This window comes from Hippopotamus amphibius, chromosome 17, assembly GCF_030028045.1.
Source record: "Hippopotamus amphibius kiboko isolate mHipAmp2 chromosome 17, mHipAmp2.hap2, whole genome shotgun sequence".
Classification (NCBI taxonomy): domain Eukaryota; kingdom Metazoa; phylum Chordata; class Mammalia; order Artiodactyla; family Hippopotamidae; genus Hippopotamus; species Hippopotamus amphibius.
In genome coordinates this window covers 43659995-43673513 of record NC_080202.1, presented here as the reverse complement: position 1 = coordinate 43673513, position 13519 = coordinate 43659995, and the positions used below count along the sequence as shown (strand labels likewise).

The 13519-nt window shown below is 34.5% G+C and overlaps 1 protein-coding gene across 1 annotated transcript in view; it reads left to right on the top strand.

Annotated features, from left to right (window-relative positions):
• LOC130839599 (EF-hand calcium-binding domain-containing protein 13-like) overlaps window positions 1–13519 on the top strand; it is a 171078-nt gene that overhangs the window by 150453 nt on the left and 7106 nt on the right. The window contains 2 exon segments of the mRNA XM_057713837.1: window positions 2972–3076; window positions 8135–8220. Of these exon segments, the coding sequence (XP_057569820.1) occupies window positions 2972–3076; window positions 8135–8220 (191 nt within the window).

Here is a 13519-nt window from a genome sequence, read left to right as displayed (position 1 = left end):
TCCTTCTCCAGAGGGTAGTGTCTATGTTCTGGAAGGCTTATGTGGGTGTCGGTAGGGAAAGAGAACTGCGTGGTTCTCTGGTATCTTTATGATAATATGTCTGCTCTGATTCTCATTTACTGCTATACCTTCATATACTGGTGTTCATTTGAATGACCTGCATTTTCATCTGTCATTTTATCTTGTAATCTGCCCTGGCACTTGTCGCTCTTCACCTCAGCTTGACTGCCAGGCTGCTTTGGGGCTTTTGGCTCTTCTCCCACCAACCTCTGCTCCTTTCACTGTGTCACAGGAAATGTTCTGCTATTCTTTCATGCCGTACTGGTGATGTGGAAACTTTGGAGGCTGTCTCAGACTTTCCCTCTTAGATATCAATGCTCCCATTTCTTCTCTACTTTCCTCTGGCTGTGTTTTCTCAGGAAAGTCTGTGTGTCTTGCTGCCTTCCAGGGCTCCCAATGAACTGTCAGGCACAGGCTTTATTTTTCTTGGTTGGTTTACACAATTGGAAGGGACAGCTCACTAAAATGGATGCTTAAAAGTCTACCTTTATATTCAATATCCTGTGATAAACCATGATGGAAAAGAATATAAAAAAGAAAGTATATATATGTGTGTGTATATATGTATATATATATATATAACTGAATCACTTTGCTGTACAGCAGAAATTAACACAACATTGTAAATCAACTATACTTCAAATTTAAATAGTCTATTCTTGTTAGATAACAGGGGAAAAAAGATGTCTTACCCCTATCTCCTTATATGGGCAGAATGAATATGTCTTATCTCCATCATCTCCTACAAAGGAACTCATTTTCAGTTCTGAAAGATAGTATGAATACTGATTTTTTTTTTGTCTATTGTTTGTTTCAAAGTGCTTTATTTTGCAATGGATTCATTATGTCTTGGAAACAAGAATCTTCATTTATTCTTTTTTTTAATTGAAATATAGTTGATTAAGAATGTTGTGTTCATTTCTGGTGTATAGCAAAGTCATGTAGTTATACATATAGATACATATTCTTTTTCATATTCTTTTCCATTATGGTTTATTACTGGAAATTGAATATAGTTTCCTCTGCTACACAGTAGGACCTTGTTGTTTATGTGTTTTATACATAGTAGCTTGTATCTGCTAATCCCAAACTTCTGATTTACCCCTTCCCCACCCCCTTTCCTCTTTGGTAACCATAAGTTTGTTTTCTATGTCTGTGAGTCTGTTTCTGTTTTGTAAATAAGTTCATTTGTATCCTATTTTAGATTTCACATATAAGTGATATCATATAGTATCTGTCTTTCTCTTTCTGACTTACTTCACTAAGTATGATAATCTCTAGGTCCATCTGTGTTGCTGCAAATGGCATTATTTCACTCTTTTTTTTATCGCTGAGTAGTATTCCATGTATATATGTACCACATCTTCTTTAACCATTCATCTGTTGATGGACATTTAGATTGCCTCCATGTCTTGGCTATTGTAAATAGTGCTGCTGTGAACATTGGAGTGCATGTATTTCTTTGAATTAGAGTTTTCTCCAGATATATGCTGAGCAGTGGGATTGTTGGATGATATGGTAGCTCTACTTTTAGTTTTTTAAGGAACCTCCATGCTGTTTTCCATAGTGGCTGCACCAATTTACATTCCCATCAACAGTGTAGGAGGGTTCCCTTATCTACACACCTTCTCCAGCATTTATTTGTAGACTTTTTAATGATGGCCATTCTGATTGGTGTGGTGTGAATACCTCATTGTAGTTTTAATTTTCTTTTCTCTAGTAATTAACGGTTGCATCTCTTCTTGTGCTTATTGGCCATCTGTATTTCTTCTTTGGAGAAATGTCTATTTAGGTCTTCTGCCCATTTTTTGATTGGGTCATTTTTTTTTATTAAGTTGTATGCACTGTTTGTATATTTTGGAAATTAAGCCCTTGTCAGTTGTATCATTTGCAAATATTTTCTCCCATTCTTTAGGGTGTCTTTTCATTTTGTTCACGGTTTCCTTTGTTGTGAAAAAGCTTGTAAGTTTGCTTAGGTCCCATTTGTTTATCTTTGCTTTTATTTCTATTGCCTTGGGATATTGACCTCAGAAAACATGGGTGTGATTTATGTCAGAGAATGTTTTGCCCATGTTATCTTCTAGGAGTTTTATGGTGTCGTGTGTTATATTTAAGTCTCTAGGCCATTTTGAGTTTATTTTTGTGTATGGTGTGAGGGAGTACCCTGACTTCATTGATTTACATGCAGCTGTCCAGCTTTCCCAACATCACTTGCTTGAAGAGACTATCTTTTCTCCATTGTATATTCTTGCCTCCTTTGTCAAAGATTAATTGACCATAGGTGTGTGGGTTTATATGTCTGTTTTTGTGCCAGTACCATGCTATTTTGATTACTATAGCTTTGTAGTGTTGTCTGAGGTCTGGGAGGGTTATGCCTCCAGCTTTGTTCTTTTTCCTCAGGATTGCTTTAGCAACTCTGGGTGTTTTATGGTTCCATATAAATTTTAGGATTATTCTAATTCTGTGAAAAATGTCATGGGTAATTTGATAGAGATCACATTAAAGCTGTAGATTGTTTTGGATAGTATGGCCATTTTAACAATATTAACAAAATTTCTATGTTTATGTTAAAAATTTTATAAAATTTACTCTGGTATCATTTACCTTTGTGACCTAACTTGTTTCTTATTTTACAACTGCTAAAAAAGTGAACAAGCAAAATGGAATAAAAGATAGGTCATCTATTGGTGAGTGAAAAGTTTGCTAACTAAGTAATTAAATCATTTAACAAATATTTACTGAATAACTAGCAGTGCTACAAACTATGTTATGTACTAGAGATATGGATAGGTAAAATGAGCTTTTTAAACTTATAGTAGTTTCTGTAGCAACATTCTTTTTGTATATTTTGTAACACATGAGCTTCACACTTGATATTTTCCTTATTCCCATAATGTTCTTATTTCCTAAGGAGAGAAAATTGATGTCAGTAATGTGGATGCTATTCTGAAAAACATGGATATGAAACCTACAGAAGAAGAACAACAGAATCTACTAGAACACGTTTCAGCTACTTGTGAGGCTTTAAAACATCTCACTATGATCATTAGATACTGTTCAAGTTATTAATTTGGAGACTTTTCTGTGCAAGTTTCTGATACTATACTAATTTAAATTATCTAGACTAAATCTTTTAAAAAATTTTTTCATACCATTACAAAAGTCCTGATTTTTATTATTTGGTAGGCTGAGATAGTAGACTTCATAGACATTAGAAACTGATTCACTATGCTGCCAGATAATTCTTTCTGAAGCACAGCTTTTAATGTGCTACCCTACTATTCAAAAACCTTCAATTACTACACACTGCCTACACACACACATGCATATATATATATATATTTTAGAACTTTATTTATTTATTACTTTTTGGCTTTGTTGGATCTTCCTTGCTGTGTGCGGGCTTCTCTTTAGTTGCAGTGAGCAGGGGCTACTCTTCGTTGCGGGGCATGGTCTTCTCTTGTTGTGGAGCACGGGCTCCAGGCACACGGGCTTCAGTTGCTGCAGCATGTGGGCTCAGTAGTTGTGGCTCGTGGGCTTTAGAGTGCAGGCTCAGTAGTTGTGGCGCACAGACTTAGTTGTTCTGTGGCACGTGGGATCTTCCTGGACCAGGGCTCAGACCCATATCCCCTGCGTTGGCAGGCAGATTCTTAACCACTGCATCACCAGGGAAGTCTCAAGCCTATATTTTTGACCCAACGTTTGCACTTTAAAAAGTGACCTATAATTTACATACAATAAAACTACAGATTAAGGTTACAATATAATGAGTTTTGGCAAATATACTTCCATAAATCACACTGCAGTCAGAATATAGCTATTTACATCTTCCCTGGTAATTCCATCATGCTTCTTACCACTCGTCCCTTCCAAGAGGCAAACCATATTACTGTCACACTTTTAGCATCTTTGATTACTTTTGCCTGTTATAGGACGTAATGTAGGTGGAATCTTACAGTATAATACTATGTAATGTATGTAATCTTAATAAACAGCTTCTTTTCTCAACATGTTTTTAAGACTCATCCATGGGTTTGAAAGTATCAGTAGTTACTTCCTTTCATTGTATGAATTTAACAACGCTGTTTTATCCTTTCTCCTGATATGAAATATTGGGTTGTTCTAGTTTTGGGCAATTATAAATAAAATCATTACAAAATTCAAACCTGTAGGTTCTTACAGGTGAACATGAATTTTAATTTCTTTTGGAACATACTTAGAAGTAGGATTTCTGGCATTTATGATAAGTACATGTTTAACTTGATAAAATAAAACTGCCACTGCTTTTCCAAAGTGGCTGTACCATCACTGAAATAAGCATTTCAGTTGTTCTTCAGCTTTGATAGCCTTGGTAATGTCAGTTTCTTTTTTCCTAGCCATCATAATATGTGTGTAGCAGTATTTCATTGTGGCTTTAATTTGCATTTTCCTATTGACAGATGATGTTGAGCAACAAATTCTTACTTGCTATCTGCTTATTATCTTTTCTGAAGTGTCTGCTCAAATATTTTTGCCCACTTTTTGATTGTTTTTTTCCCCTGATTATTGACTTTTGAAAATCTCTTATATAGTTTAGATACAAGTCTGGTATATATTTTGAAAACATTTCTTCCAATTCCACTACTTATCCATTTTCTTCCCAGTGTCTTTGAAGAATTTATAATTTTTTACGGATAGTGATTTTTTGTGTGGTATCTAAGAAAACTTTACCTAACCTCAAAGATTTTCTCCTGTATTTTCTTCTAGAACAATGTTGTCCTGTAATGTAAATATAAGACAATCTTTATATAATATAATGTAATCTTCATATGTAATTTTAAATGTTCTCATAGCCACATTAATAAAATTTAAAAGTTGTGGACTTCCCTGGTGGCACAGTTGTTAAGAATCTGCCTGCCAATGCAGGGGTTCGAGCCCTGGTCCAGGAATGTCCCACATGCCGCAGAGCAGCTAAGCCCAATAGCCACAACTACTGAGCCCACATGCCACAACTACTGAAGCCCGCATGCCTAGAGCCCGTGCTCCACAATAAGAGAAGCCACCACAAAAGAGGAGCCCCCACTTGCCACGACTAGAGAAAGAAGCCCGCGTGCAGCAGTGGAGACCCAACACAGCAAATAAATTAATTAATTTTTAAAAAGATGTAAAATTAATATGAGTAGATTATATTTAACTCAGTCTGAAAATTATTATTTAAACTTCTAGTCAATATACAAACTTATTAATGAAATATTTTGCTTTCCATTTTCATACTAAGACTGAAATCTGTTGGATATTTTACTCTTATGTCATACCTCAATGCAGACAACATACATTTCAGGAGTTCAGTAGCCACATGTGACTAGCAGCTAGCATAAAGGACAGCACAAGCACCGTTCTAGAAGTTTTATGGTTTTAGATTTTACATTTAAGTCTTCAATCATTTTGGATTAACTTTTTATGGAATGAGGTTCTTTTTTTTTTACACGTGAACATTCAGTTGATCCAGCACCATTTGTTGAAAGGACTATTCTTTATTCATTGAATTGACTTTGACCCTTTGTTGAAAATAAGTTGGCTGTATGTGTGTGGCTCCATTTCTGGATGATCTATTCAGTTCCATTGATTTTTGTGTCTATCCTTTACTATATCTCTATATTAAAGCTTGAAATTAGGAACTGTCATTCTCATGTCTATTCTTTTTTTGTGCAAGATTGTCTTGGGTATTCTAGTTTATTGTTTTTTGCTTTTCCATATAAATTTTAGAATTAGCTTCAACTTCCACAAAAATTCTTGCTAGTATTTTACTGGGATTGCATTTAATCTATCAATCAATTTGGGAAAATTGACAATCTAACAGTATTGAGTCTTCCAATCTATGATAAGGTGTCTCTCTCCATTTATTTAAGTCTGACTTCTCTCATGGGAGTTTCATAGTTTTTAGTATTTAGTACACCCATCTTGCACATATTTTCTTTGATTTATATCTGAATATTTCATGGTTGTTGGTACTATTATAAATGTACCAACAATTCAAAATATTTACAATTTTCAATTTCCAGTTATTCATTGCTAGTACATCAAAATATCATGGATTTTCCCCAACTTTACTGAGATATTATTGACATCTAACATCACATAAGTTTAAGGTATACAACATGATGATTTTGTATACATAAATATTGTGAAAGGATTATCACAATAAGGTCAGTTAACACATCTACCACCTCACATAATTCCTGCCCCTCCCCCCCCCCCCCCCCCCCGGTGTATTTTTGTGGTGAGAACATTTAAGATCTACTCTCTTAGTGTGATTCTGCCAGCTTTGGAGGAGCATGGAGGGACTCAAGGAGGTGATGTAAGTGAAGGTGAAAACCTGTGGGCTGAAAGCCAGTTAAATCTGTAGGGAATCTGTGGATGGCTGTTGTAGCCCTTGGTTTCTTCAGTGGCAGAAGCTGCTGGGTTTGTCTGCAGAGCAGGTCATTGGGAACCATGGTCACTCCTGCTGTGTGGTTGCTATTGGTAGCCCCAGTTTTTCCTCCTTGTTCCTAGCCCTCTCTATGCGTCTTAGCTTTGTCTCAGCTTTGACATTCTCTGGGTGGGGTGAAATGGAAACAAGATGTTTGTGCAGTGTCCCAAAGGCTGGGAAAACCTGGTTGCTCACTCTACTTTTCCTTTCCTGGTGAGGAGAATTCTTTCTAGCTGGGAAGCTCCCTCTTGGCACTGAGCAAATACAGCTTGGGAGATGGAATGATGCAGGCAAAATAAAGCTATCTTCCTTCCTTTTTTGTGTGATTATTCTCAGGGTTTTTTTGTTCCACTACGTTGCTGAAGTTTCTTCAGTGGATTCCATAGTTCTCCCAGAGTTGTTTTTGTTTTGGGGAGACATCGTTTATCTTTGTTGAAAGACAGAGGCTGGGCTCTCCTATCCCACCATCTTGGTGACATCAGCTAAGTAAATAAAGTGGTTTAGCGTAGTATTCAATGACCTCTTTGTCGTGGCTCCAACATCAATTTCCTATGTATAACGAATCTGGAAAAATACTGTCAATTGGTTTGGGGATTATTGTTCTAAACTCAACTATGTGTTCCAGTAAGTGTATACCCTTTAAAAATGATAAAATATTATAGATAGGTATTATTTTACATTAAAAATTATTAAAATTCTTTAATTCACAGAACAAAACTTAAAAATCCTAGTTAGCTAAGATTAATCCAAAAGGAACTTAAGAAACCTTCTTATTCTCCTGGCAAATAATCAGAAATTGAATGACTTATTTGCATCAGTTATGTTATATAGAGACTGAGAGCATATTACCAAAGATTTTTAACATGGCTTCATAATCTCTTGGTCTAATAATTATAGTTCCAAAAATTATATGTGTGTGCATGTATACTGCATTTATATATCCCTTCACTGTACAATTGAGATTTTTGTTTGCTTTCTTTCCACACCTGGCACATCTATGGAAGCCAGTGGGTAACAGGTCATGCTGCCATGACTTGTTAACTGTTTGCTAATTAAAATAATAACATCCTAACTTAACATTTTTATAGACATTACCATATGTGAAGAGCAAAAACATTGACTACAGAGTTTTTTCTCTCCATGTATATAAGAATATTTGCCTTCTCTTTATGAAAAGCTATTATCTGGACCATTATGATAAGCTCCTAAGACATATATTACATCTAGAGTTAAGATCAGAAAACTAACAAATTAGATTTTATATTTAAGAGGTGTTATAATCATCCGTGTTATATCAAAAACTTTAAAATAGAAAAAAAATATGGTATGGCTGTCTCTTTGTATTAGAAGAAAAGGTATAGATTCTGGTTCTATTAATTTTAAAATGATAAAACTAATGGCTATCATTTATTAAGCACATATAGTATTCCAGGCCTAGGTCTCAGCACTTACTCTGTCTTTTAAAATGCTTACTCAAAGCCTATAAGATAGGTAGTATTATATTTTGTTCTAGAAGTGAGGAAATAGACACAGTGGGTGAGAAAATTCTAGAGGAACTTCTGAAAATTACCAAATATGAATTGCTTTTTAAGTATCCACGCTTATATATGTGAATTGATCTCATAGCTGTTGAAGATGTGAAAACATTGATAGGGGCTGTAACGATGCTTAAAGGTGAGCAAAAAGATACCATGCAAAGATTGATAAAAACAGTAATGCTGTTTTCCATTATCTTCTCTATTTTTATTTTTCCTTGTATTTTATTAATTTGTTTTTAAATTAAATTTGGGTTTTTTTAACCATTAAAATTGCTTAAAATTAAAAAGCATCAGAAGCTAAAAATAAAATGAAACAGTCCCTTATTCTATCTTTCCCCACCTCCAATCTTACTCCCCTTGAGAAAACCACTTTTAAATGCTCTTGGTTTTAGCTCTTTAATAATCACTGCCATGTCTTTAAGTAAATACCTATAATGCTATATGCTGATTTATCTCTAGTAGTGACTTTCAATCCTTTTAATATCCAGACTCACAAAAATTCTTAAAAATTGTTGAGGATCCCAAAGAGCTTTTGTATATGTGCATTTTATCTGTTCATATTTACCATATTAGAACTGAGAAAATTTTAAAACATTTACTTAAGAATTTGTTTTAAAATCTATTACATGTTTAAAAAAAGTCATACTTTTAATAAAATTTTTTTAAATAGTGAGAAAAAGCATTGTTTTACATTTTTGTCAATTACTTTAATGTCTGGTTGGATTCTCATATCTGTTTCTGTGTTCAATCTGTTGTTAGGTTTTTTTGGTTGACATATATGATGAAAATCTGGCCTCACACAGTATATATTTGTAAAAGAAGAGAATTTTTAGATAATTGTAGATATTCCTTTTTAGATAATTGTAGATATTCCTTGAGAGTACACCAAAATGTATCTAGTGATAGTTTCCAAATGGTTAATTGTAGTATAGAATTTGAAAGCCCATTAGTGAACTTCATACTTTATAGCATTAAAATCTCTTTATTTTGCTTATCAAATGGATTTTTATCCTTATCAAATGGATTTTAAAAATAATTCTTTGGTTATTTGGAAAATATTGGATGATTGAGTTTTGTGTTCATGGTATCCATGAAAATAGTAGCTAGTTCAGGGACTTCCCTGGCTGCCCAGCGGTTAGGACTCTGTACTTCCAATACAGGGGGTGCAGGTTCAATCCTTGGTCGGGGAACTAAGATCCCACATGCCACATGGCATGGCCAAATAATTAAAAAACAAAAATGTAGCTAATTCAGCTCACAGCTAACTCCATCACAGTGTGCTTTTCCTCAAGAAAGCTCTTTTAGTTTAGTATGTAGCAGAAGTACTTTCTGTACTTCAGTTTCATCGTGGAGAGTATTTTTAAAGATATACTTAAGACAATCTTTTAAAAAATATTTATTTATTTATTTATTTATGGCTGCATTGGGTGTTGTTTTTGTTGCTGCATGCTGGCTTCTCCCAAGTTGTGGCGAGCGGAGACTACTCTTTGTTGCGGTGCACAGGCTTCTCATTGCAGTGGCTTCTCTTATTGCAGAGCACGGGCTCTAGGCACGCAGGCTTCAGTAGTTGTGGCACATGGGCTCAGTAGTTGTGGCCCTCGGGCTCTAGGGCACAGGTTCAGTAGCTGTGGCGCACAGGCTTAGTTGCTCTGCAGCATGTGGGGTATTCCCGGACCATAGCTGGAACCCATGTCCCCTGCTTTGGCAGGCAGATTCTTAACCACTGTGCCACCAGGGAAGTCCCTAAGACATTCTTAAGTAAAACTGGCTATTATCATTATTATTATTTACTGCACATGCATGGCAGCGAAGAATATAATGACTACTATACTGTTTGGTGCCTCTGCCTTGATTTGTGATGAGATGCCATCAGTTTTACCTACTATTGCTTTTGCACCTTCAGTGCAAATGTCAACACAATAAAAAAGGCAAATAATATCTTGTTATTATTACAAAAATAGTTTTGATTTTGCAGACCCCCTGAAAGGATCTTGGGGACTCCTAGGGACTAGAATAACACTTTGAGATCTGCTGATCTCGATATTAGCTATTGACTCCCTGCTTTTGATGATGAAGATTTAGCTCCTAACACAACCTCCACTTCCTTTCATTTCTCAAACTGTCATACTTAAGAGATTAGTTTTACTTCTGTTGAATGAATTGGTAACTTTAAATAATAAGCACTGACCTCTATTTCTTATGCTATACTCTTTTGACAGTATCTCTTGACTCTCTATCACAGAATCTAAGAATATTAGCACCTTTAATCCTCCTCCTCTAAATTCTCCAGCAATTTTGTAGTTTTACTCTTTTATTGTCAAGGTTAATAACATCTGCATTCTATTCTGGTTCATAACCACAATTGTATCTTCTATACTTTGTCTAAAGATTTATTCTAAAAGTTGAACACTAATGAATGTTGTTGTAACTCTATAGCTATTATTATAAACATATATGTATGTAGTTCTCTCTATATATGTATATATATACTTTTTAAAATTTCTGAGACTGTTTGCAGGCTGACATTATATTTACTTCTGCCAGGGTCATGACATTTGTCCTGCCCGAAGGAGAATGTTCCTAGGGTTAAGATCAAATAGATCCTTTTTTTTTAATTCATTACTAATACCTCAAAACTATATCACATTTAAATTTTGTTCATATGTAGACTATTGCTTTTTTCTCCCTCAAATTTCTACTGACCTTTCTTTTTTTTTTCTTTTTTTCTTGTAAAACGAAGAAACAATTGCTTCTTTGCCACATTGCTAACATTTTTCAGCTTCTTACTTATCCCATCTATTGCATGAACTGCATTCCATTATAGATTGTCTATAATGTTTGTCTGGAAATAGAATTTTAGGTTCAAAATAATTTTCCTTCAGAATTTTTACAACCTTGATCCATTACTTATGAGAATTCAATGTAATTGATGAGAAGTTTGATAACAAGCTGAGGATTGTTCTTTTGTGATTGTTATTTCTTTTCTATTTAAAGTTGAGAACTTTTCCTTATCTTGGAGTTCTGAAATTTCACAATGATGGGTCTAATTGTGGGTCTTTTTCATTCATGTTACTTAGAACTCTGTGGACTGTTTCAGATGAAAGGTGCTTGTGTCTCTCTGAAGACTTTTTTTTTTAAGTTTGGCGATATTATTTTTAGTTTCTAAGGGTACCTCCTTTTTAATGATTTCTCACCCTCCTTTGGGTAGTCTAGACTTGGTTACCTGTACTCTGTTTTATTTATTGTATTTATTTGTTTACTTTTTTATTCCATATCTTCCCAAAGTAGCATATGAAATACTTGATAGGGACGTTTTCTCTTTTGTTCACTGCTGTATCCCTAGCACGTAGTCTAGTGTCTCTTACATAATAGGACGTAACAAATGTTTAATGAATGAAAAGATGAATGAACATACTTTAATTTGTTCTCTGACTTTCATAAACTTTTCTTCTACTTGTTTCCACTTATTTTTTTCCACTTATTCTTTTTGTTGTTGTGAGTTTATTTCCCTCTCTGTTTAATCTGTTTAATTGGGTCTTGGAAAGAAGAGAAGAAAAACATATCTTCATTGCCAGGCTTTAGAGTATTTATGAGAACATTTTTCATGGGAAGCAAAATTCCTGCATTTCGGGTAAAAAAAAAATACTTTAAAAAATTTTGAAATCTTTACTACTGTAGGGCGAGTATAATCAATTGTACTAATTTAAGATTAAAGCCTCAAATCAAGCCACTGCTTTCAAGTCATATTTGTATGGCCCGATCGTCTATGTTACTGTATAATATCCAACAATTTTTACTCTGTCCTTAGACATTTATCATGAGCTACTGAAGCATCACTTCTATTTTAACTCTCTGTATTCTACTGAACGACTCTCTCAGTAAAGTGTGATATTTCATACTTAAAATCTTTAGAAAATCTCAATTTCATGTTATTCATTTTCCATGTCTTCAAAGAAAAAATCAAGGTCTATAACCTGGATGATTTCCAGGTTGGAAACAACCCTAATGTCCATCAACCCAAGTGGGATAAACAAAGTGTGGTATATTTATACAATGAAATGCTGCTCAACAAATGAACAATTTACTGATACAGAACATCCTGGATGAGCCCCCAAAACACTATTCTAAATGAAAGAAGACGTTCAGAAAATAATACCTATTGTGTGATGATATTTTTATGAACAAGTAAGTCTGATATCAGAAAGCAACCCGAGGATTGTTTGGGTTTATGTTTTAGGGGGATTGACTGCAAAAAGAATTTATATTTACAGGGACCGACTTCATAAAAAGGAACTTTTGGAGGGGTTAAAGAAATGTGTTATGTCATAATTCTAGTGGTGCTTATGTGAGTTGTGTACATTTCTCAAACTGAACACTTAAAACAGTGGCTTATTGTATGGAAATTATGGTCAGCAAAGCTGATTTAAAAAGAAAGATTTGAAGTATAAGCTATACAGTTTTTAAAGTGGTTTCTCTTAGGAGTGGGAAGAACAGAATTAATAGGACTAGGATGGAGGATACAGGTAAAAAATGTATCTTATTTTGTATATTGGATTTTGTATTCTTCTAAATATTTTACACAATTATATATCAATTCTAGAAAGAGTAATTCCTAAAAATTGAAAATGAATGAACCTAACTTTATATTGATTTGGTGGCATAACCACATAGAGTGGAAATATTGCAAACAAGTTTATGAAAAATAGGAATTTGACTCTGCCTCCCTGAGTAGGAAACTAACAGACAAAAAGACCTGCAAATAATAATAACAGTAACAACAGCAACCCTTAAAATATTTTCAACAATCATTATTATGTTAGTTTTTGTAGCTTCATTCTGAGACTATTCTTTGGGGTGAAGTATATGAGTCATTATGTTAGTGTTACTGAGAACTAGGACTTTTGGCATAGGTGAAAGGAAATGCTTATTTAAGATAAATGAGAGTTACTTAAAACACCCTATAATTCTGAATTTGAATCGGACATATCACTATGTGTTCATAATGTATTTTATTTTTAAAATATGTATTTGCTAGTTATGTCCACTGAAGAGGCCCGGAAACGGTTACTAACCTACTATCAACAAGCACTCCTGTGTTGTTCTAACAATCAGTTCTTTGACACTAACTGGTTGTCCTATAATTCAATTCAGTTTTGACACTAGCTACCTAGAGTTAGTATTGACTCACAGGTTAACGGGCTCAGTCCTACAGGACTTTGCTCACTTCAGATGCCAGCCATAAGTTCAGTGCCACACGTACTTCTGACCAACCAACTATAAATTTGTGGCTTCCCACATCCACCCCACAGGTTTGAAAATTCACTAGAATGACTCACAGAACTCAGGAAAGCACTATACTTACAATCATCTGTTTATTATAAAGGATACAAATGAACAGTCAGATGAAGAGATACACAAAGTGCAAGGAAATATAAGACACAGAAGGGACCTATAGATTAAAAGGGACCTGAGA